At 40.3% G+C, this 19,724-nt stretch overlaps 1 protein-coding gene across 2 annotated transcripts in view; it reads left to right on the forward strand.

The window, feature by feature from the left end:
- The window catches only part of col7a1 (collagen, type VII, alpha 1), a 55,406-nt gene that overhangs the window by 28,879 nt on the left and 6,803 nt on the right, over nt 1-19,724 (forward strand). Inside the window, exons 53-100 of one of the 2 annotated variants that reach the window (XM_067587428.1) lie at nt 426-470; nt 577-648; nt 786-830; nt 918-953; nt 1,095-1,136; nt 1,314-1,394; nt 1,561-1,596; nt 1,723-1,758; nt 2,075-2,155; nt 2,276-2,311; nt 2,782-2,853; nt 3,027-3,071; nt 3,479-3,514; nt 3,930-3,965; nt 4,510-4,614; nt 4,711-4,776; nt 5,247-5,282; nt 5,373-5,408; nt 5,514-5,561; nt 5,672-5,707; nt 6,571-6,696; nt 6,849-7,058; nt 7,144-7,179; nt 7,294-7,338; nt 7,447-7,563; nt 7,640-7,711; nt 7,882-7,926; nt 8,449-8,484; nt 10,629-10,664; nt 10,752-10,796; nt 10,901-10,933; nt 11,075-11,137; nt 11,274-11,309; nt 11,958-12,038; nt 12,159-12,227; nt 16,520-16,555; nt 16,789-16,848; nt 16,947-16,991; nt 17,088-17,123; nt 18,112-18,147; nt 18,240-18,299; nt 18,398-18,523; nt 18,612-18,683; nt 18,781-18,816; nt 18,905-18,964; nt 19,056-19,100; nt 19,427-19,462; nt 19,617-19,652. In XM_067587428.1, the coding sequence (XP_067443529.1) occupies nt 426-470; nt 577-648; nt 786-830; nt 918-953; nt 1,095-1,136; nt 1,314-1,394; nt 1,561-1,596; nt 1,723-1,758; nt 2,075-2,155; nt 2,276-2,311; nt 2,782-2,853; nt 3,027-3,071; nt 3,479-3,514; nt 3,930-3,965; nt 4,510-4,614; nt 4,711-4,776; nt 5,247-5,282; nt 5,373-5,408; nt 5,514-5,561; nt 5,672-5,707; nt 6,571-6,696; nt 6,849-7,058; nt 7,144-7,179; nt 7,294-7,338; nt 7,447-7,563; nt 7,640-7,711; nt 7,882-7,926; nt 8,449-8,484; nt 10,629-10,664; nt 10,752-10,796; nt 10,901-10,933; nt 11,075-11,137; nt 11,274-11,309; nt 11,958-12,038; nt 12,159-12,227; nt 16,520-16,555; nt 16,789-16,848; nt 16,947-16,991; nt 17,088-17,123; nt 18,112-18,147; nt 18,240-18,299; nt 18,398-18,523; nt 18,612-18,683; nt 18,781-18,816; nt 18,905-18,964; nt 19,056-19,100; nt 19,427-19,462; nt 19,617-19,652 (2,760 nt within the window). Of the gene's footprint in view, nt 1-425; nt 471-576; nt 649-785; nt 831-917; nt 954-1,094; nt 1,137-1,313; nt 1,395-1,560; nt 1,597-1,722; nt 1,759-2,074; nt 2,156-2,275; nt 2,312-2,781; nt 2,854-3,026; nt 3,072-3,478; nt 3,515-3,929; nt 3,966-4,509; nt 4,615-4,710; nt 4,777-5,246; nt 5,283-5,372; nt 5,409-5,513; nt 5,562-5,671; nt 5,708-6,570; nt 6,697-6,848; nt 7,059-7,143; nt 7,180-7,293; nt 7,339-7,446; nt 7,564-7,639; nt 7,712-7,881; nt 7,927-8,448; nt 8,485-8,808; nt 8,845-10,628; nt 10,665-10,751; nt 10,797-10,900; nt 10,934-11,074; nt 11,138-11,273; nt 11,310-11,957; nt 12,039-12,158; nt 12,228-16,519; nt 16,556-16,788; nt 16,849-16,946; nt 16,992-17,087; nt 17,124-18,111; nt 18,148-18,239; nt 18,300-18,397; nt 18,524-18,611; nt 18,684-18,780; nt 18,817-18,904; nt 18,965-19,055; nt 19,101-19,426; nt 19,463-19,616; nt 19,653-19,724 lie in introns of both variants that reach the window. The other variant, XM_067587427.1, reaches the window with a different exon arrangement.

Consider the following 19,724-nt stretch of genomic DNA (forward strand, 5'->3'; position numbering starts at 1 on the left):
ACCTTCATGGTCTCCAGAGGATGAATCCAAATGACTTTGTTGAGCCCCTGAATTTTTATCTTTCCTTGCTCCACCATGAGGTTGACATTTGTTGTTTTGAGTGAAATTTCTCAACAACTATACGATGGATAACTGTTAAATTTGGTAAAGACATTCATGTTCCCCTCAAGATGAATTGGAATCACTTTGATGAGGTAGCCTACTTTGATTTACTTTGACCAAATACTTGCAAAACTAATTATGTTCCCATTATCCTCAGCTGTAGTTTGTTAAGTTCTAATTACTCAATGTTAGAATGCTAAAAGACTAAACTAAGATTTGTTACCATTTAGCTCAAAGCTCCACTGTGCCTAAGTACAGCCTCAGAGCTGCTAGCATGGCAGTAGACTATTAATCTTGTTTGTAATAAATTTGTTTTTCATCAGGGTGAATCTGGACTTCCAGGGAAGTCAGGAGAAAGAGGACTGAGGGTAGGACAAATGTCATTGATACATTTTTATAGTAAAGCATACTAAAACTTTAAAACTACCAAGTTGGAAAGATCAGTAAGGGGACATTTTTATTGACTCCCCTCAGGGACTTGCCGGTCAGCCAGGACGACCAGGAGAGAAAGGAGACTTGGGAGACCCAGGAGAGCATGGAAGAAATGTGAGACACACGTTTATGTATCATCATACAGACAGCTTTTCAATATGCTTTTGTGCTATTCCACCGAGGACTTGAGAAAAGAAACAGTGAGGAAGGTGAGCTGCTCAGCATCATTATTGATCTGTGTTTGATCATAGGGCAGCCCTGGACCTGCGGGACTGAGAGGAGAGAAAGGAGAACAGGTTTGTTGTCTACTTTTTTTCACAAAGTGCTTATCAAACTTTATGTATACTGTTTGCGGATTCACACACTTCACTCTCTTCTTCAAGGGACCTCAAGGGCCTCCAGGACCACCAGGAAAAGTTGTGAGTGTGTCCGTTTTTTTTTGCCAAAATAAACCAGCTCCAGCATATTTTTACTGTTTATTGAACCTCATTCAACTCGATTCTGATAACACAAAGGAAGCAGAACTACATGTGATCTTCTGTGTTTGCTCTCTTCAACAGTCTGACATCATAGGCCAGAGTAAAGGAGAGAGAGGAGAGAAGGTATGTACTGTACCTGAAAAGAAAATGTGTGTCCATGCACAATTGCATACGTATCCTCTTATTACAGCTATTTATGGCCGACATAATGGAACAATTGATAGATAAAAATAAAATGAAAGACAGTGTCACAACCAAAACAACTTACATCAGTGTTGTTGACATCTTTGTGATTCCCAGGGCGACGCCGGCGACCCAGGAGAGCATGGCGGCAAAGGTCAGAAAGGCGAAGCAGGGACTCCAGGAGCCTCAGGCCTACGAGTAAGTTTTCCTCATTCTTGCAATTTTTAAATGCTTCCATGAGCATCTGATATGTCATTGTGTACTGTATGCATCAGTATGTCCACTGACCCCTTTCCCTGTTGATTTAATGTGCGTGACTGATGATCCTTTGTGACTTCTTGTTCTTTCCCTGCTGTTCATAAAGGGTCCAGAGGGACAACGGGGGCCTGCAGGCTCAAGAGTGAGTTTCTTTTCTTTCACTGCTTCTCTTCATCAGTTCTCACAACTAGATATCTGTAAATATCTGAATCATCGTCTTGTTGCCTCTCACATGTATTTACATCACTTTTACTTCTCATATTTCCAGGGTGACACAGGAGAAAGAGGAGCCCCTGGAGAGAAGGTTTGAAATCAATCAGTGCGTTTCTTACAATCCCACCTACTGATCCGTGTAATTTTATTAGTATTGAAAAAGTAAAAAACAAAGGATTTTCAGCTTTCTGGTGAGTGGCAGGTCTCACTGTCCTTCATTCCGCCGGATTCTGTTTCCCATGCAGTAGATTCCCAGTGGGATGAAGTGCAGGGGGGCTGGCAGAAAGCTTCATGGCCAAAAGTTGAATTGTGCCACTTAAACTAAAACTAAAACTTCTAAAACATCTCTTACTGTTTCAGCTTTAATGGAAATGTAATAATTTAACCCTAAACCTCTGTGTGGTTAGGGAGAAAGGGGAGCATCCGGGTTAGATGGACGTCCTGGTCTGGATGGTAAACCAGGTGCTGCTGGACCACCTGGTCAGAGGGTACCTCAGTTACTGCTATTTTTCACCAATCCACACAAACATACTGCATATAGAACATCACTGATTGGTTAATGTGTACACAACTAATACACTGTATTTCTTTTTTTCTTTGTGTTATAGGGTGATCCTGGGAAACAGGGAGATCCTGGGAGAGATGTGAGTTTCACTGTGACAACAATGCAAGACACTGTCAGATTTGTATTCATTTAGTAATCTGGTCCAAGAGGTTATTTTATTTTCTGATTTTAATCATATTATCTAAATTCGATTTTACACAAATATTTATCAAACACAGGGCTGCCACCATGTTGCACTCACTTTTGTGCACTTTATGTGTGCATGCTGCAGAGGGCACTGTGGAGATATTTTATTCCAGTCTTGTGACTGGTTGCATAAGCTGACCATAGGGAAAGATGTCTCCAGACCAGTTGGGTTGCGCAGGAGACTATTGCATTATAACAGTCATTATAATTATTCTAAAAACTTACATTTCACAAATTCTCTATTTTCAAATTAGCCTTTCCACACTGTACTGCATATCTGAAAAAATGAAATCAGTCTGGACATTTTGTTTATCTAAAACTAAGATTAGATGATTCACTCTAGTGTGTGTTGGTTTGTTTTAGGGTTTACCAGGACTTAGAGGAGAGCAGGGCCTCCGAGGGCCTGTTGGGCCTCCAGGCACTCCAGGGACACCTGTGAGTACACACACACACACACACACACACACACACACACACACACACACACACACACAAGCTTTTTTGTTTTTGTGTCTCCAGCAGTCTGAACCATTTATTCATTTATTTATATCTCAGTTTGTTTTCTACCACATTTACTCAGTTGTGTCTTGTGTTCTGTTATATTTCAGGGTAAAGCAGGTGAAAACGGCAAAATTGGGCCTCCTGGTAAAATGGTAACTCCTTGCTAAGATTTTTCTTCACTAGTATACTATAACATCCACTCTCCATGACATACTGTAATATGACCCTTTACACATTCAATTAGTGACTTGACTGGCATATTTTGATATCGATTCTTCTCAGTTCAATAGTCAAGAGTACGGAATTTGTCAGCAGTGCTCGTTTTTTTCTATCTGTCATTCGCTAATTGGTAATGGCCTTGACATACTCTTTCCTGTGAATGGTGCGTGCTGATCAAAATCAGTGCAGACATTTATTTCAGGGTCTGCTGCATAATGGCTGTCTCAAGTGAGTCTCTAAAGCGGTGGCACTGAATTATCTGAGTGCTCCTACATCACTGGCTGTCCATTATTCAGTTTGTTGCTGCAGAGTCAGTAATGCATTTTGTTTTGACTTACAGGGTGAGGATGGTGTGCCAGGTGAAGATGGGAGAAAGGTTTGTGACTGTTTATATGGTTTATAAAATTATCTGGCACTTGAAGGATGAGTTTTAGACAAGGAGTGTTCCCACCAAATGTCATTTTAGCTAACCAGTAATAAGATTTCTTTGTTGTCTGACAAATATATTTGACAAATTTTTGAAATAAAAATTTTATCAATGTTGTCATGCAGAATGAGCTGTGAAAATGTAGCATCTCAGATTTAATTCTACAGGATGTACTGTACCTTAAGCAAAAACATCTAACAAAATTGACTAAAGCCATTTTAGGTTAATATGATTACAGAGAACAGTCATTTACTGTAGCTTGGTTGGACCAATCCGTCTTTATTGTAGTAACTTAATAGAATATTATTTTAATATTATGCTTATTGTGTCTGTATTTCCTGACACTGCTGTCTTTAATCTACAGGGTGACAAAGGAGAAGGAGGAGCAGCTGGACGAGATGTCAGTTTTGCCAAGTCTCCTTTACATCATGATTCCTCCAATGTGTTTTTGTTCTCACTTTGTTTCGACACACTATCCTCTGTGTCTCAACCTGCCCTTTCTCACCTCCTCCTTCCTTTATTGATCCTGCCTTTCTCAACTTAATTGTATTACACATCTGCTTTCCTCCTTTCCTTTCTCCTCTTCACTTTGTCCCTCAAGTGAGTATTTATCAACTATAGTTTGCTCTGACATTGACTTTACCATCATATGCTCACTCACTGCTGAATCAATAGGCTTCTCAGAGGCAGCTCTATATTTCTCTAGCCTCTAATGATCGAGCTTAGCCTTTAAGGGGGAGCCACTTCTGAGAGGAATCCAGAGAGGCGCCAAATGTCAGAGTGCTGTTTTCATGTGCAAATTCATATTAATTATCTCTAGAACATCAGTGGAGGGGTGGCAGCGGCCACCTGCTTTGATTTTACAGTTCAACCTCTACTATAGCGCACGAGGAAGTAACCCTGTATAGAGAGAGTCTCAGTTGCGTAATCGCATGTTTTTTCAGGGCCGTGACGGGCAGAAAGGAGATCGGGGCCTTGTTGGGCCTGTAGGCCCCCCTGGTCCTACAGGGCCTCCTGGAGTACCTGGCAGCATTGGTCCTCCTGGACAGGTGCGACTGACGTAGAAACATGTTTTTAAAAAAATATTATGGACGGGAAAGATAGTATGGCATTACTAATCTATGCACTGTCTCTCTCTCTCTCAGGTTGTGTATGCAAAAGGAGCTCAAACGGCACCAATCCCAGGTCCACAGGGGCCTCCAGGAACCCCTGTGAGTTTGCATGACTTTGCAGCATGCTGACATTGTCATTAATTACTTTCTTAAAATGCATATTACAGTTCAGCACGCACATCACTGCTTCTCCTGCAGTGTGGTGTGCGAGGAATAATATGGACCTCCGAGGGCTACTGTGCATTGATGGAAGACAAAATCGTTATACAAATAAAACCGTTCTTCTGTATGTAATTATGTGTTCACAGAATTGGGTTTCTTTTTGCGCACTATTATCTAAACGATAGTTACAGAAACATCAAACGAAGGTGCAGAGTAAATATTTCTGTGATCATTTTTCTACCATGTATCTAGCTCTTGTGTGGTCATGTTATACCCAGCAGCATTGCCCTCCCACATGTAGCACCAATGCTGTGTGTTTTATCTACATCTGTCTCTGTATGCGACTGCATCCCTCCCACAGTCTTATCTGTTGATGTTTTTATCATTGTCCTTGCTCTGTCCTTCAGGGTATACCCGGGATCCCAGGAATTGGGGGATCCACAGTAAGTCATAGTTGTCCTTATTAATCTCAGATTGCTTTTAAATCAGTAACCACTTAGTCTGTTTTTTGACCTTGTAACTTTGTTTGCCAGGGGGAGAGAGGACTACCTGGTCTTAAAGGTGACGTTGTAAGTAAGCTTCTATCCCTGTCATAGTAAAAGTGTGACATGATTGAGGTTTTGTGTGTTTTGTGTTGACATTTGACAAAAAGATATCAATCTTTTTATTGGCAGGGGGACCCAGGAGAAGACGGGGCGCCAGGCAAACCTGGAACAGAAGTGGTAAGACAGTCAGCATGTCACCTGTCATGACCCAGCTGTGACTTGTGGAATCCTTAATTGTCAATGTTCTTCATGTCTGGTGAATGATGTCTCTGTATTTCTCTCACCAGGATGTCCAGAGGGCCCTGGCTGGCCTCGGTATTCAGGTGTGTGGACACAATTATGATTTGCATTTGAATAAGATTTTTGCTTGTTGGTCCATGATAAGATGATAACGTCGGTTGGTGGAGCACATTTCCTGAAAGATGTAAATGGTCCTCTTGGTCATATTATGAATGGCAAGAAATGTTTTCTTTTTGTTTTTTTTGTGGACTTTTGTGGAGTCCAACCAGTCTTAATCTCACATTTTACTCTTGTATACATAAATATTTTTTGGCATAATGGTCTTGCTAATGGACATTTTCCTGTGACTTTTGTAAAATGTCATATTAGTCCATTTTGCTATTGCAAATGTCATCACACCATTTACAGCTTCCAGTTATATGCATAACTCATGTTCAGCTGTTATTTCTTGTGTCAAACAGCTCAGTAAGTGTGAGAATAAAAATACCCTCATTCCTGTAAAAGTGGATTAACAGAGTTGTTAAGGTCAGTGTGGGATTGGCTCTTGGTTTATTGGCATTATAAAATTTGGAATGCAAGAATTTAAAAAACACAGGTGGCATGAAGACTAATGACTGATGTAGTTCTGTAACTGAAAGGTTGCGTCTTTGATCAAACATAGTGCTGACAGTGTGCTCATTTTATGTAGTCTTACAGATAAAAAATAAAGCTATCTCAATCTCTCACTGTAAAACTATATATTTCAGAATTTATGTCTGAATGCATTTCAAAATGTGCATCAGACGTTACATTTTTTGGACTCAGCAGGTGAAAGTGACACAAATGACACTGATTACAAGCAATTTTCCAGCTGCTGAGATGGAATCTGAAAGCATTTCACAGACCAGCACCTGTGGCTGAAAGTTAAGCTTGTGCCAACCATTTCCCTCTTCTGCCCTCCACACAGGTGTCTGATCTGAAGTTGGTTGTAGACAGGAAGCACGTATCAGTGGCTCCTCCAGTGCAGAAGGCAGAGAGAGGTGAAAAGGGAGACAGGGGTGAACAGGGACCGAGAGGACCACCTGGTGCAGATGTAAGTATGACTAAAGTCATCTTGGAAGCTTAATATAAAAAAAGTACCCCAGTAAGAAATTATTAGCGAGTTCAGATGGAGCATTTAATTCTGAGTCTATTAAGATAATTAAAATATTTTATTATCTCTTTCTGTTTCCTGTTGTGCACCAGGGTGTTCGTGGTTTTCCAGGAGAGAGAGGATCAAAAGGGGACCAAGGGGAGCGCGGACCTGTGGGAGCAATTGGGCCTACAGGAAGAGCCATTGGAGAGCGAGGACCAGAGGGACCCGCAGGTCCAGCTGGAGAGCCAGGCAAGCCAGGAATACCAGGTCTTCCTGGGCGTGCTGGGGAACTGGGGGAGGCTGGAAGACCAGGAGATAAGGTAAAGAGGAGAGAAGGATCTAAAGAAAAGTTTTTCTTATGGACTAAACATGATTCTGCTAATATCACGTATGTCTGCGTTTCAGGGCGATAGAGGAGAAAAGGGTGACAAAGGAGAAGCTGTGAGTGCTCATGTTACATTAACGTAGTTGTCTTTGATCCTCAACATCATAGTAATGTTTTATGTTTTATGCAAGCCTTTTCATAATCAGCTGAGAATTTCTTGTGTTTATCAGGGTAAAATCGGACTAACAGGACCAGCCGGCCCACAAGGTCAAAAGGTGATCGCCTTCTCATTCTTGATGCAGTGAAAATGTGGAGATGCACCATTGACCAAATATAGAAGAATGACTGGGGTTCATAGGCATTTGTCTGTATATATACTGTAGGGAGCATCTGCTGAATCAGTACTGATTGGTACACCTGGGGCCAGAGGTCCTCCTGGACTTGGAGGACAGAAGGGAGAGCCCGGTGTTGCAGGACCACTGGGACCTAAAGGAGACCGGGTAAGATTTACACATAATTAAAATATCACAAAATCATGTCATATGTTTCTAAATAATGTTTTGATGTGTTGTACAGGGTTTTGCGGGGCCTCGTGGGGATAAAGGAGACAGAGGAGAGCCTGGAGAAAAAGGACGGGATGGCTCTCAGGTGTAATCTCAAATAGAATATGAAAATACAGTAATAACTAACTTGTTAAATGAGAAATTCATTTTTTGGTCTTCTCATGTAATTTTTCGCTCAGCCTCTGAAGATGTGATGAAAAGCCATGACATTTTTAATGAGAAGCAATGTGTGAGTTCTGTGGTTTGTCATTTCAGGGAATACCAGGAGAACCAGGTAAACCTGGTCAGGAGGGGAAACCGGTAAGTGAAGTACCTGATGTTGTGAGCTAAGTAATTTTTTAAATTTTATTTTAATTTTTTTTTCACAAAGAGCACAATATAGTAATGATGTTTTGGTTCAGAGACACTAAATATGTAATGAATATTTCTTTTAATGTTGCATTTTTTTAATGAAAGCAACCATAAAGAGCTAAGCCTATATGATAATATAGTACTGTACTGCATGTCGTTTTTATTGATTTACAACATTGTGATTTTTGAAAATGTGAGTATTAATGCATACGGAAGACAAACTACACCTGCTTTCCCTGTTGAAAATGAAACCAGCTGGATTCCAGTCTCCATCAATGGACACATTAAGGTTTTATCTTTCCCCTTACTGTACCATTCACAGTGATCACTAAAAGCCCAAACACACTGCTGGTCAAATTATATAAGTCAGCCATGACTGCTTGTGTGGATGTGGGAGTAAATGTAAGGAGAGGAGAGATGTTAAAGTGCTTCCTCACAATTTTTGTTTTCCTTCCCTCCATGTCGGGGCAGGGTCTGACAGGGCCTGCTGGTCCTCGAGGCCAACCTGTGAGTAACCAGTAACACAGCAAAGGGGCCTTCTCTCAGGCTTGAACTGCAGAGTTTAGTGACTAGGTTGGCTGCAAGCACTAAGCCAATGGAGCTCTCTTTTCCCCTCCTTGGGCTGAGGCTTCAGAGATCTTAGACAGCAAGCTTTTGCAGCTGTGTGGCTGACACCTCACTCTCTAACTTCCTCTCTCACCTCATATGTGTGTCATCTCTGTCCACTTCCTTTTCTGTGTTGTTTGTTTCCCCTCTTCCGACACTGTTCCCTACCCACCTGTCCCCCCTCCCTCCTGTCATCCACCTTCTTCTGTCTTTCATCCTCTCCAGGGCTTGCCTGGGTTCCCAGGAGTTCTAGGCAGACCGGTAGGTTTTCTGCTGCTGGCTGGCATACTGGCATATTCTGTCACTGTGGTATCGGGACACAAGTGGGAGAAGAGGGGGGTGGACCAAAGCTGATGAGAAGCCAGTAGGCTTTGGCTTAGACAACAAGTAGCTGGAAAACTGTATCCGCATTTAACAACAGGAGACTAGAACAACCTATCATCAGAATGCACACGCCGTCATGTACCTCCCAGGCATATTTAACCACTTTAATCTTAACTCATTTGTATTGGAAACATCCATCTGGGAGCTGGGATAAGAGTCAAACCATGATGGGTTCCTCATGAAATATTAATGAAGACCACCTGTCCCCAAAGCACCTGTGTCAAACTCAAGAGTTTAATTTTGAAGTTGAATTCTTAAACGTGTAAAACACCAAAGATTTGTTGGAGGAGATGAAAGGAAGTCAGCCAACATCCCGAGTTGAAGCTTGCGCCAGGATCCATTGTACAGTCGTGGGGGGGAATACTAAACTGGGTGCACTCCAAAAATTACTGTGTTGTCGCTTGAGTCTGCTTATCATGCATGCAGCTGTGCCTGCTGCCTTTTGGTTGCTTATTCCTCTCACAGCACTGTTTTTTCAGAGCTCACCATGTGTGTACTATTGTTGACATTGTTCATCCTCTGTGTTTGTATTGTCCTACCTGTTGTCATGAATCAGTCAGATGTTCATGTGTTTGTCTCATAGAGAGACACTCCTGTCAGTCAGTGACATGTGTGTGTATTATTTATGTTTACCAATATTGAGTACTTACATGTGAATGTAAATGTACATAAACATTTTAAGTGCTCAATTTGTATAAACATATTAATACATAAATATGGTTCTTAAGGGAATAATTTGACATTTTGGGAAATATATGTATTCGCTTTCTTGCAGAAAGTTAGATGAGAAGACTGATACAACTCTCATGTGTGTCTGTAAGGCTGCAATCAACAATTATTTTCATTATAAGTTGGTCTGACAGTTATTTTCTTCAGTGATCAATTGATTGTTTGGTGTATAAAATGTCAAAAAAAAAAGTGAAGAATGCAATTCATTATTCCCTAAAACCCAAGTTAACATATTCAGATAACTTGTTTTGTCTGATGAACAGTCAAAAACTATCATGGAAAACTGGGAAAATTAACAAATATTCACATTTGAGAAGTCAGTTCTTGTAAATCTTTTGCATTTTTGCTTTTAAAATGAATAAAATAATGAATCATAATAAATAAAATAATAAATAATAATAAAAAAATGTTGCCTAATCAAATAATCATGTCAGCTCTAAAGTACTACCATGTTTAGGGCGAGTCAACAGGGGCCCCACTAGCGGTTAATCCAGTCATGAAGAGCAGCCAAATAGCATAAATACCGGAAACAGGGGGAAACAACTAGCCAGGCTCTGCCCAAAGGTAACAAAATCCACCACTAAAGCTCACTAATTTATACTTTGTAGTTTTCTATAATACTTAAAAAATCTAAAGTGTAAAAGCAAATGTGAGACTTCCTGGAATCTTGTTGTGACCATGAGTTTGCAAAGCAATCAGCTACTGACATAGGTCACGCAGCATTTAATGACAAAATACATTTAATGACAGCATTTAATGACAAAATACAAGATTGGTATTGAACTTCTCATCTAACTCTCAGAAAGAAAGCAAATAAACTTTTTCCAAAATGCTGACTTATTTGTAAAAGTAGCCTGTGTTTTATGTGTAGTTACTATTAAGTATCTTATGATGTGCACGTACTGTATGTATGACTTGTATTTTGCCTCTAGGGAAACCCAGGAGAGCCTGGCATAAGGGGGCCAACTGTAAGTATCACACATATTATACCTTCACATTCACAGACTCTTATTACCAGCAGCAGTTCATATGTTGATAATATTTTTTTTAATCAGGGCCCCATGGGTCCCAATGGGCTTCCAGGTTCACCGGGTGTGAAGGTGAGTTCACTGCATTTTTAATATGTCGCTGTTATTGTATGAGCACTGAAGTTCTTTTGTTTATTACTTCCTGACCAAACTCATGAAAAGTTTGTTTTTCGCAGGGTAATCAAGGAGAGGCAGGTGTTGGCGTCAAGGTAAAGCTGCTGCAATGATATTTAACATATTTTTAGACAAAACAACATCTTGATATTTCATTGTCCCAGTCACATAACAATCTAGACAGTGGAGTTGTATAACAGATCTGCAGTGTGTGAGTTTGTTTCTCCTCTCTGCAGGGTCCTCCTGGTGCCCAAGGGAGCACAGGTCTACCAGGACCATCAGGTCCTCCAGGAGCTGTTGTAAGTATTCCCATAAATCACAGCTTCTCCTCAGGGAAAAAAATACTTTCATGTTTTCTCATGAAATTCATTGAAAATCTCATGGTGTGCATCATATTGTGTTGCTTCATACCAATGTATTTATTTCTCCCTGCAGGGTCCACAGGGCCCTCCGGGACTGCCAGGGCAGGTGGTGAGTATGCAGTCCTGATCTGTTGTTGCACTGTGGAAACACACTGAGGAAATATAAAATTGAAGATTTGTTTTGTTTGTTTTGGGCCTGAGGCCTTTCAGTTATAAGTGAAAATGGGAAGGTAATTAAATAATAATGCTAAGAAAAGGTGTACCAAGCGTTCCTTGATAAATGGCTGCTTCAGCTAGGTTTTGTGTTCATAATTTGAAAAAGCAGCTTACAGAATATACAAGTAGTTGTTCCCTCAGCTGAAAAACAACTTCTTTTGGTTGCACTGCCAACCGTAGGCTCTCGCTATTATATATATGTAATAAATATATTAAAATAAGAAGTTAAGATTATAATATAGATTATATACATATATATATATATATATATATATATATACATTATAATATACTATAGAGAAGATTTTATGAGCAAAAAAAAAATCTGACATCAAACATATAAAACAAAATACATTTCTTTAAGGCTCTATGAAAAAATCTTTTCCTGTTTTTGGGCATTGTGTGAAATCTTGGCTATTCTTGGCTATATAGGTAAACTGAAGATAGATGCCCAGGTTTTTATACATAACATGCAAACTTCTTAATAAACTCTTTTTTTTTTTTTTTTACAAAAATTACTGCTCTGTGTGCCACTCCTCAGGGTGAAGCAGGTAAACCTGGGGTCCCTGGAAGAGATGGGGTGCCTGGCAAAGAGGGAACACATGGATTATCAGGGAAGCAGGTGTGTGTCTCAGCATGTGCAAGTGTTTGTGCCATGTTGTTGACTGTGTATCTGTAGTGTGCACTGTGCTGTTTTTATCAAGTCCTTCTCAGTGTCATCATTTTGTAATTTGTTCCTCAGGGCATTGCTGGACCTCCGGGCCAGCCGGGCTTAAAGGGGGAGCAGGGAGACAGCGGTCCTCCAGGGAAGGTGAGAACATGCTGTATCTACCATTCAGCCTCTGGCTAAAAGGACAGTCAATGAAATTGGTTTTGCAGTTGCTTTTATTGGGTGTGATCCCAGCTACAGAATGATTTGCTGCCTGAAGTAATAAAAAACATTTCTGTAGTGCTATTATTAGCTTCCCACTGCAAGAGTTTTAATCTGATATATAACACTTGGTGGTCCAGATTCCAAGTCCTCCTTCAGGGGCCATGCTCGGGCTGCTGTTGTTTGTCCACCTGGGGCTGCCTGTGCCCTAAATGGTGCTCCAGATACACCCCCTGCAATTTGTACACTTCTTCAAGTTGGCCAGGAGCACCACTGTTTGTGGGTTATATGCTTCTGCTAGCCGTCACTATAAACTTTGATATTTTAACTCTCATATCTCTGAGTGGTTCTGGGTGTTAAATTGTCTAGGAAATTGTGTTCCACATACCAAATAGTCAAAGACAATCACATACAGTTATGCTAAGATGGAGGTACAGCCGATAACTGTGGACATGCTTGCATTTCTGTCTGAATGACATTTATTCCCTCTGCTTATGTAAACGATGATGTTGGCTATGTACCTCTCCTACGCATACCTCCAAAAATCTGTGGTAAAACAGCCTCTTCTGCTATCAGGGTTTTTGGAAATTAGGCAGTAATGCCAGAATCTTCCTCTGCGTTTGTCTCAGTGGGATTTCTCTGTTATTCAACCGTTATTGATTGACATTCAAAGAGCAAATTCTCAGACCCAGTAAAAGGTGTTTTCACATGTCTGAAACTAAAATATTTAATCATTCTATCCTCAAAGGTCTATTATCTGATGCAGTTCAGTCCTGGAGTTTATTTTGCGGCATAATGGGGGAAAGCCCAGTGGAGGCCTGTAGTGCCTCCCACTCTAAAAATAACAGTCAAGCCAACCATTAATGTGAATTTCAGCTAAATCCTTGCATAAATTTAGGGATAATTGCCTTGTGTTTTCTATTAAAGCATCCCACTAGACTGTGAGTGTGAAAGTGGCAGAAGCTGCTCTGGATAATTTTGTGCCCTGAAATTCATATATATTTTAGAGTGGATAAGATGGAAACAATATCTCTGGCTGGTCAGAATCTCATTTTGCACTCTATGCTTCGATGTAACAAGGACTCTTGAAAGATATAATGTGTTGTGCCAGTTCAAGATGTTGTCTGGTGTAGTCTGTCACAACCAGCACAAAAGAGTTCTACTGTGTATAACAGTATAATCAGTTTGATCTATAAGGTATCTTAGGTCCAAAAGATACTTTGGTAGGCTGTTTACCTGCTTGTGCATTAGGCATCTCCTCCACTTAACCATGTTTCTCAGTGCTGCTCGGCCTTCTAATGGAAACCACCTTTCCTTTGACACCTGAAAATTATTTCCTGCCTCCTGTGGTGGAAAGTATTTAAGTACATTTACTCAAGTACTGTACTTAAGAACAAGTTTGAGGTACTTGTACTTTACTTGAGTAGTTACATTTTATGCTACTTTATGCTTCCACTCCACTACATTTCAGAGGGAAATATTGTACTCTCTACTATTTGACAGCTTTAGTTACTTTTCAGATGAAGATTTGGATAATGTAACAAGCTTTTAAAATACAACACAGTGTTAAAGTTGAACCAGTAGTTTTCAACCTTTTTGGCTTTTGACATCTTATAAAAAGCAGTGTGAAGTCAGAGTCACATTTCAGATGTCTTCGAGTTGTTAACAGCTCCACCAAATAGTGATTTTTCCCTCTCAACTTCTGACATGGTTTCATTTCAATAAATGTTCAGATGATCCAATATTTCACCAAAAATAAAAGATTAGAGAAAAAGTCCAAAAATTAAAAAAAACGATTTGCTTGTTTGTTTTTTCTTCTTTCCTCTCCCATTAATCATCTCACGACCCCTCAGATTTATCTGGTGACCCTTTAGAGGGGCCTGACCCCTAGGTTGGGAACCACTGGACTAAACTAGCTAACTGTATATGAAGTAGTTCAAACCAGCTCCACCTCCAGCAGCTACAACAGTAACATGCTGCTTACACACTGATGCTTCAGTATTAATAATCTAATGATGTCATATATAATAATATATCAGTCATTGGGACAAAACAACTACTTTTATTGCAATACTTTAACTACATCCAGCTGATAATACTTATCTACTTTTACTTAAGTAGGATTTTTCATGCAGGACTTTTACTAGAGTATTTTTACATTGCTGTATTGGTACTTTTACTGAAATAAAGGATCTCAGTACTTCTTCTCTCACTGCCTACCTACAGATGTCTGTATTTGAATGACTGCAGACATCTGTTACAAGAGATTGGCTTGGCCTGACCAGTGCCAATTCTGTCAATGAGGATCTCAATTAAGCCTAATTTGAGCTCAGTGAGAGTAAAAATGACAGAGAAGGTCATAAACATGTATAACTTTCTCTTTGCAGGGCTCGTCACTTTCATATCACATCAACTTTTTCATTTCTTTTCATTCCTTTCTTTTTATGACATAAACTTGTATTAAAGTGGTAGTAAAGTATCATCAATCCATTCATGTGCAACTTTCTGGCACATGACAAGCACTTTTATCAAATTTTCTAGGCATTTATCTCCTTTATTATCTCCAACGCTGGTGCAACAGATTTCCCTTTGTGTGAGCCACGAGCCATCAAACTTTTAAGCCTGGAATGCTGCTCTTTGCAATGCTAAATTTCAGTTTATTGAGTTTGCTGCCAGACTTCATAATGTCAAGTATTAGCACATAATAGGTGTTTACTCACAACTACAGTGTTTTCTGAGCCTTTCAATAAGAATTCAGTGACTTGCGTGTACAGAAGATGAACAGCTGTTTCAGTGATAAGATGTCAGTTTGGCAGCATGTAGGAAGGCTCAAGCTGTTCAGTTACGCATTCAAAGCACACGTCATTCAACCATGAGAAGGGGTCAGTCATCCACAACAAAAAAAACATCCAACAGTTTTCCCTGCTATTATCAGCTTTGCTTTGTTGCCATCTGTCTTGTCTTTGTTGCTCCAACCCACTTTTCTACTTTTCTCTCGTTGCTTGTGAAACTCTCATGTGACATGATGCTGCCTTTCTTAATGGCAGGTTGCACAAAATGTTGCTTTACAATTATTTACATTATGTTTTAGGGAATATTTTTTATAGTTAATATCAGATTGTAACTTATCTTTGTTTGTTAATATCTAATTCACTGTTTTTGGCTACTATTGGACAAATACTGATGCTGATATTGTTCACCACCAAAGTAGTGAACAGAGCATATTGTCATGAATTTTCTCTCATCATATCCTGCCTGTGTTTTTAAACTCATCCTTGCCTGGAGCTTCTAGTTGCCAGTGTTGTAGTCTTTTTTCCGCTAGTGAAAGGTGTGTGGATAAAAAGACACAAAGTTGGAGCTTGCTTATCAGGCACTCAGTACTCCTGCTGTTTGTAATGTTGACACAAATCGAGACAAGTGTCTCGAACAGCGACAGCCTCAGGATCAGCACCTTGGACAGAGCCACTGTGACACTGTCACTGAGTTCACCAGTTTGATAAATAACCAGGCAACACTTGTCCATCTGCTCAGCAGCTACACCATTTGTTCTCACACACACACACAAACACACATACTCACACACACAAACAAAGATTAAGTGCAATCACATTTTCCAGCATCACAGATGTAACGGACTTTTATAACGAACGTATTAAAACTTTATAATACAGCTGCAAGCAGTTTTTGGTGTTCACCCTATAGAGTCCAAGAGTCATTTTGCATCATTCATCCCTTTTTGCCCAAGAAAAGAAAACTTTTCTGGAAGTTGTCATTCTGTCACCAAAAAAGATCTCGCACTGGATCACAAAACTCCTGAGCAACAATATCAAGAGTAGAGCAGATTGTTCCTTGAATCACAGCCTAACGTTTTTTTCAAATATTGTCAAGTACAATTGAATAGACATATTATGAACACTATACTTGCATCTTTTAAACAAGTCATTGTAAGACATTGCCTACTCCCGAGTTGAAAAAGGAAAGAAAAGCTTCAGTGTTCAAACACTTTCACTCCGGTCAAGTGCGATGGTGAAACAATGGGAGTTGCGCATTTGTTGAATGTCCTTGCTGAAGATGTTAAGGCTCTTAATCTCTGAGAGAGGGAAAAGCTAATGATTGGGCTGATATGACGCTTGATGAATGCCAAGGCTTTTACATCTTTTCTTGAAAAAGGACTTATACTATGCTGCACAGGTAATAACTATTATTTTCTGCATTTTTCTGCTCTCTCACAGGCTGTCGCTGGACCTCAGGGACCCAAAGGAGAGAGGGTGAGTCACTGTTATTGTCAATAATATGGAAAGAGCTAGATGAACTTTTTTTCCATTTTAGCTGACTTACTTCCGCCTAGCAAGTTACATACTGAATACAGACGCACACTATATTCAATTAATGCAGCTTAGTTCAGAAATGAAAGACTTAAAATTATACAGGATGAAGCAGAACAGAGAAGCTAGATGTTACAGCAGAGATGACAGTATTTTCCTGGTTATGATTGATTCAGGGTCTTCCCGGTCAAACACTGCCAGGCATAGCAGGCGAGAGAGGTCCACCTGGCGAAAAGGTGAGTCGGACCAAACCTGCTCTCAGTCAGTGACGAAAGACACTGTGAAAATGTTAACTGCTTTTTCATGAAACCTTTTGGTCACTGCTGTCATTCAGGGTGTCAGGGGAGACAAAGGTGCTGCTGGCAACAAAGGAGAAAGAGTGAGTATGATTTTCCTGCAGAGCTACATGTATGTTAACATTATAAGATGCTCACCTAGCTAACAGCAGTCATCTTTACATCTGTTGTCATATTAGGCAGTGGATGGTGAACCAGGAGAGCCTGGAGAAGATGTGAGTAACCAGTTTCCTCTGGCTGTTTGTGGTCTGGATGTAGACTGTGATGTTTGGTTTTAAATGGACTCTCACACTGCATGCAGTTTTGTTGTGTATGTCTTCATATTGTTACAGAATAGGAAATACTTTTATCTATTAATAAAGGTTTAATGTAACCATTACAGTACAATTAGCACTGTGTAATATAAGATAAAGTCTAGTGTAGATTTAACGGTTGATATGAACAAACATGTGATTTATTTTGCTTGTCTTTGCACACACGTGGGTGGAAACTATTATTGGTGATAATGCCGTATGTGTTTTTCTATTTACTGTGAGTACCTGGTTTCTTTCAGGTTTTCATGAATCTGATGTAGCATTAAATCAAATGCGTTACAATTGACAGTTTGCATTTAACATCCTTAATAAATATTATTGTGTGGGTTCAGTATGAAATTGCGGCCAAAAAATTGCAGATTTTTTCACGGCAAAGATGCAAAGAGTAACCACTCAAATTCAACATTGTAGTGTCAAGGTTTTTCTTATGCATTGTGCTGTAATATATGATAATACAGGTTCATGCCTTTAGATACCAAACAAAATTTAAACTAACTTTCTTTTTGTGGGACTTGAAGCTTATTTACCTCAAAACCAGTCCAAACCTTGAATCTTACCTTATCAGCCATTTTTCTATTGCTGTGTGATGAAAGTCTCTCGAGCTTCTATCTAAAAGCGTCAACTGTAATTGAGCCCATTCTCCTCTGATACTCGAGGTTTTGATTATTTGTCGTCCTTGAGGTTAACGAGGCATGTTAACTGTAATGACAACCAAGCCGCTGACAGTGCAAACCAATACTGATGGAACGCGTCCTCACCGGCATGATAATGAGTGCCAAACTTATATTTTAGGGGCAGGAAAAATTGTAGCTGAGCAAAGCAACTTTTTTTTAAATTGCAAAATTCACACACATTTTTTCTTACATATCCTCATTTGTTTCTCACACAGGGGGCACAGGGACCTCCTGGGCCAAAAGGAGATAAGGTGAGCTTGTTCGTCATGTCTGTTCTTAATTTTTCTGCAGCTCTAAATCCAACCAAATCCATGTGACAGTTGTGACAAAATTTGTGTTCCAGGGAGAAAAGGGCATAGGACTTGCAGGTCCTCCTGGTCGGGATGGGCCTCAGGGTTTAAAGGTGAGTAATTGGATGATCTGTGGTTTTACCTCTCTGATCAGATAGTGTGGTTTATCGGACATGCCACAGATCAAAATCTAACTATGACTTCCTTTCAGGGAGATCCAGGCCATCCTGGGCCAGCTGGTCCCCCTGGGCCACAGGGGAAGTCAGGTGTCACTGGACCGGCTGGTCTGAGAGGAGAAATTGGACAACTAGGACCTCCTGGACCACCGGGGGAGAAGGTCAGTGGAGCCTCTGGTTACACAGCACTGCATGCTTTTAGTCTGAATCTCTGTGGTATGATGTTCAACTGATGAGGTCTCATTTCAGGGTCCCCCAGGCTTTCCAGGCCGGGCAGGAAATGTAGGAGCTCCTGGTCCTGCTGGACCTCCTGGACAGCCAGTAAGTTTAGACCCTGTTTTTATTACACTGTGATTGGTTCAGCTAAGAGCCACAATATTTAGTTTGTGTTTTATATGAACAATAACTTGTTTTCTAGGGCTCTCCTGGTACCAACGGGGTCAGAGGAGACAAGGTCACTATCCACACCAACACCTATTTCTGTCTATCTTCTTACATGCTGATGGCTTTTATTAAAGCATGCATATGATTTCTTTGGGCAGGGGGAGGTTGGAGTTGGAGTCCCAGGTCCCAGAGGAGAGAGAGGAGATCCGGGATCCAGGGTAAGACCTCGTCTACACATCCACCTTAATATAAATCTGCCACTGGATGATAGTTGCAAAGTAACACAGGTGTTTGTTTGTCATGTCTTAGGGCGAGGAGGGTCGCACTGGCTTGGATGGGGAGAGAGGACTGACAGTAAGTGTATCAAGTGTTTCCTTTTTTATTCATCACTCAGGAACACTGTTGCAGAGCTTCTTCACCAAAGCCTTCAAGATCCCTTAATGGGTTTTTTTCTATGGAAGCATGAAGGGGAAAAATCTTTATTTTTTTATGTATTATAAAAATCAACCTGTGCTCACTGATTAATCAAAAAGTATACCCTCAGGAGTCAGGACATTATTGTGATTTCAGTTCTGTTGAGCAGAACTTGAGGCCTAGGGTTAGAAACATGGTCGTTTTTCATTTCGGAGCTAAATACACAATGTGTGTGTGTGTGTGTGTGTGTGCTTCTTGTCCATCAGGGTCCCCCAGGGATTCGTGGTATTCGGGGAGAGAAGGTGAATACTACCAGTCCTTTTCCCATTTTAATGTCATTATGCTAGCTGTGTCCCCTGAGCATTTTGCTCATATAAAGCAGTGAATTAAATTGACATGCCCGAATGAAATGTTATGCTCTCTCTCTCTCTTTTTTTTTTTTTTTTTTTTTGTCAGGGAGACATCGGGCTGCAAGGTGACAAAGGAGAGAAGGTGTGTGCATTTTAACATCTAATAAGCTCCGCTACTACTGCATTTGTAAAGACTACGTTGACACAAAATGAT

This window comes from Thunnus thynnus, chromosome 4 (assembly GCF_963924715.1).
Source record: "Thunnus thynnus chromosome 4, fThuThy2.1, whole genome shotgun sequence".
Lineage (NCBI taxonomy): Eukaryota > Metazoa > Chordata > Actinopteri > Scombriformes > Scombridae > Thunnus > Thunnus thynnus.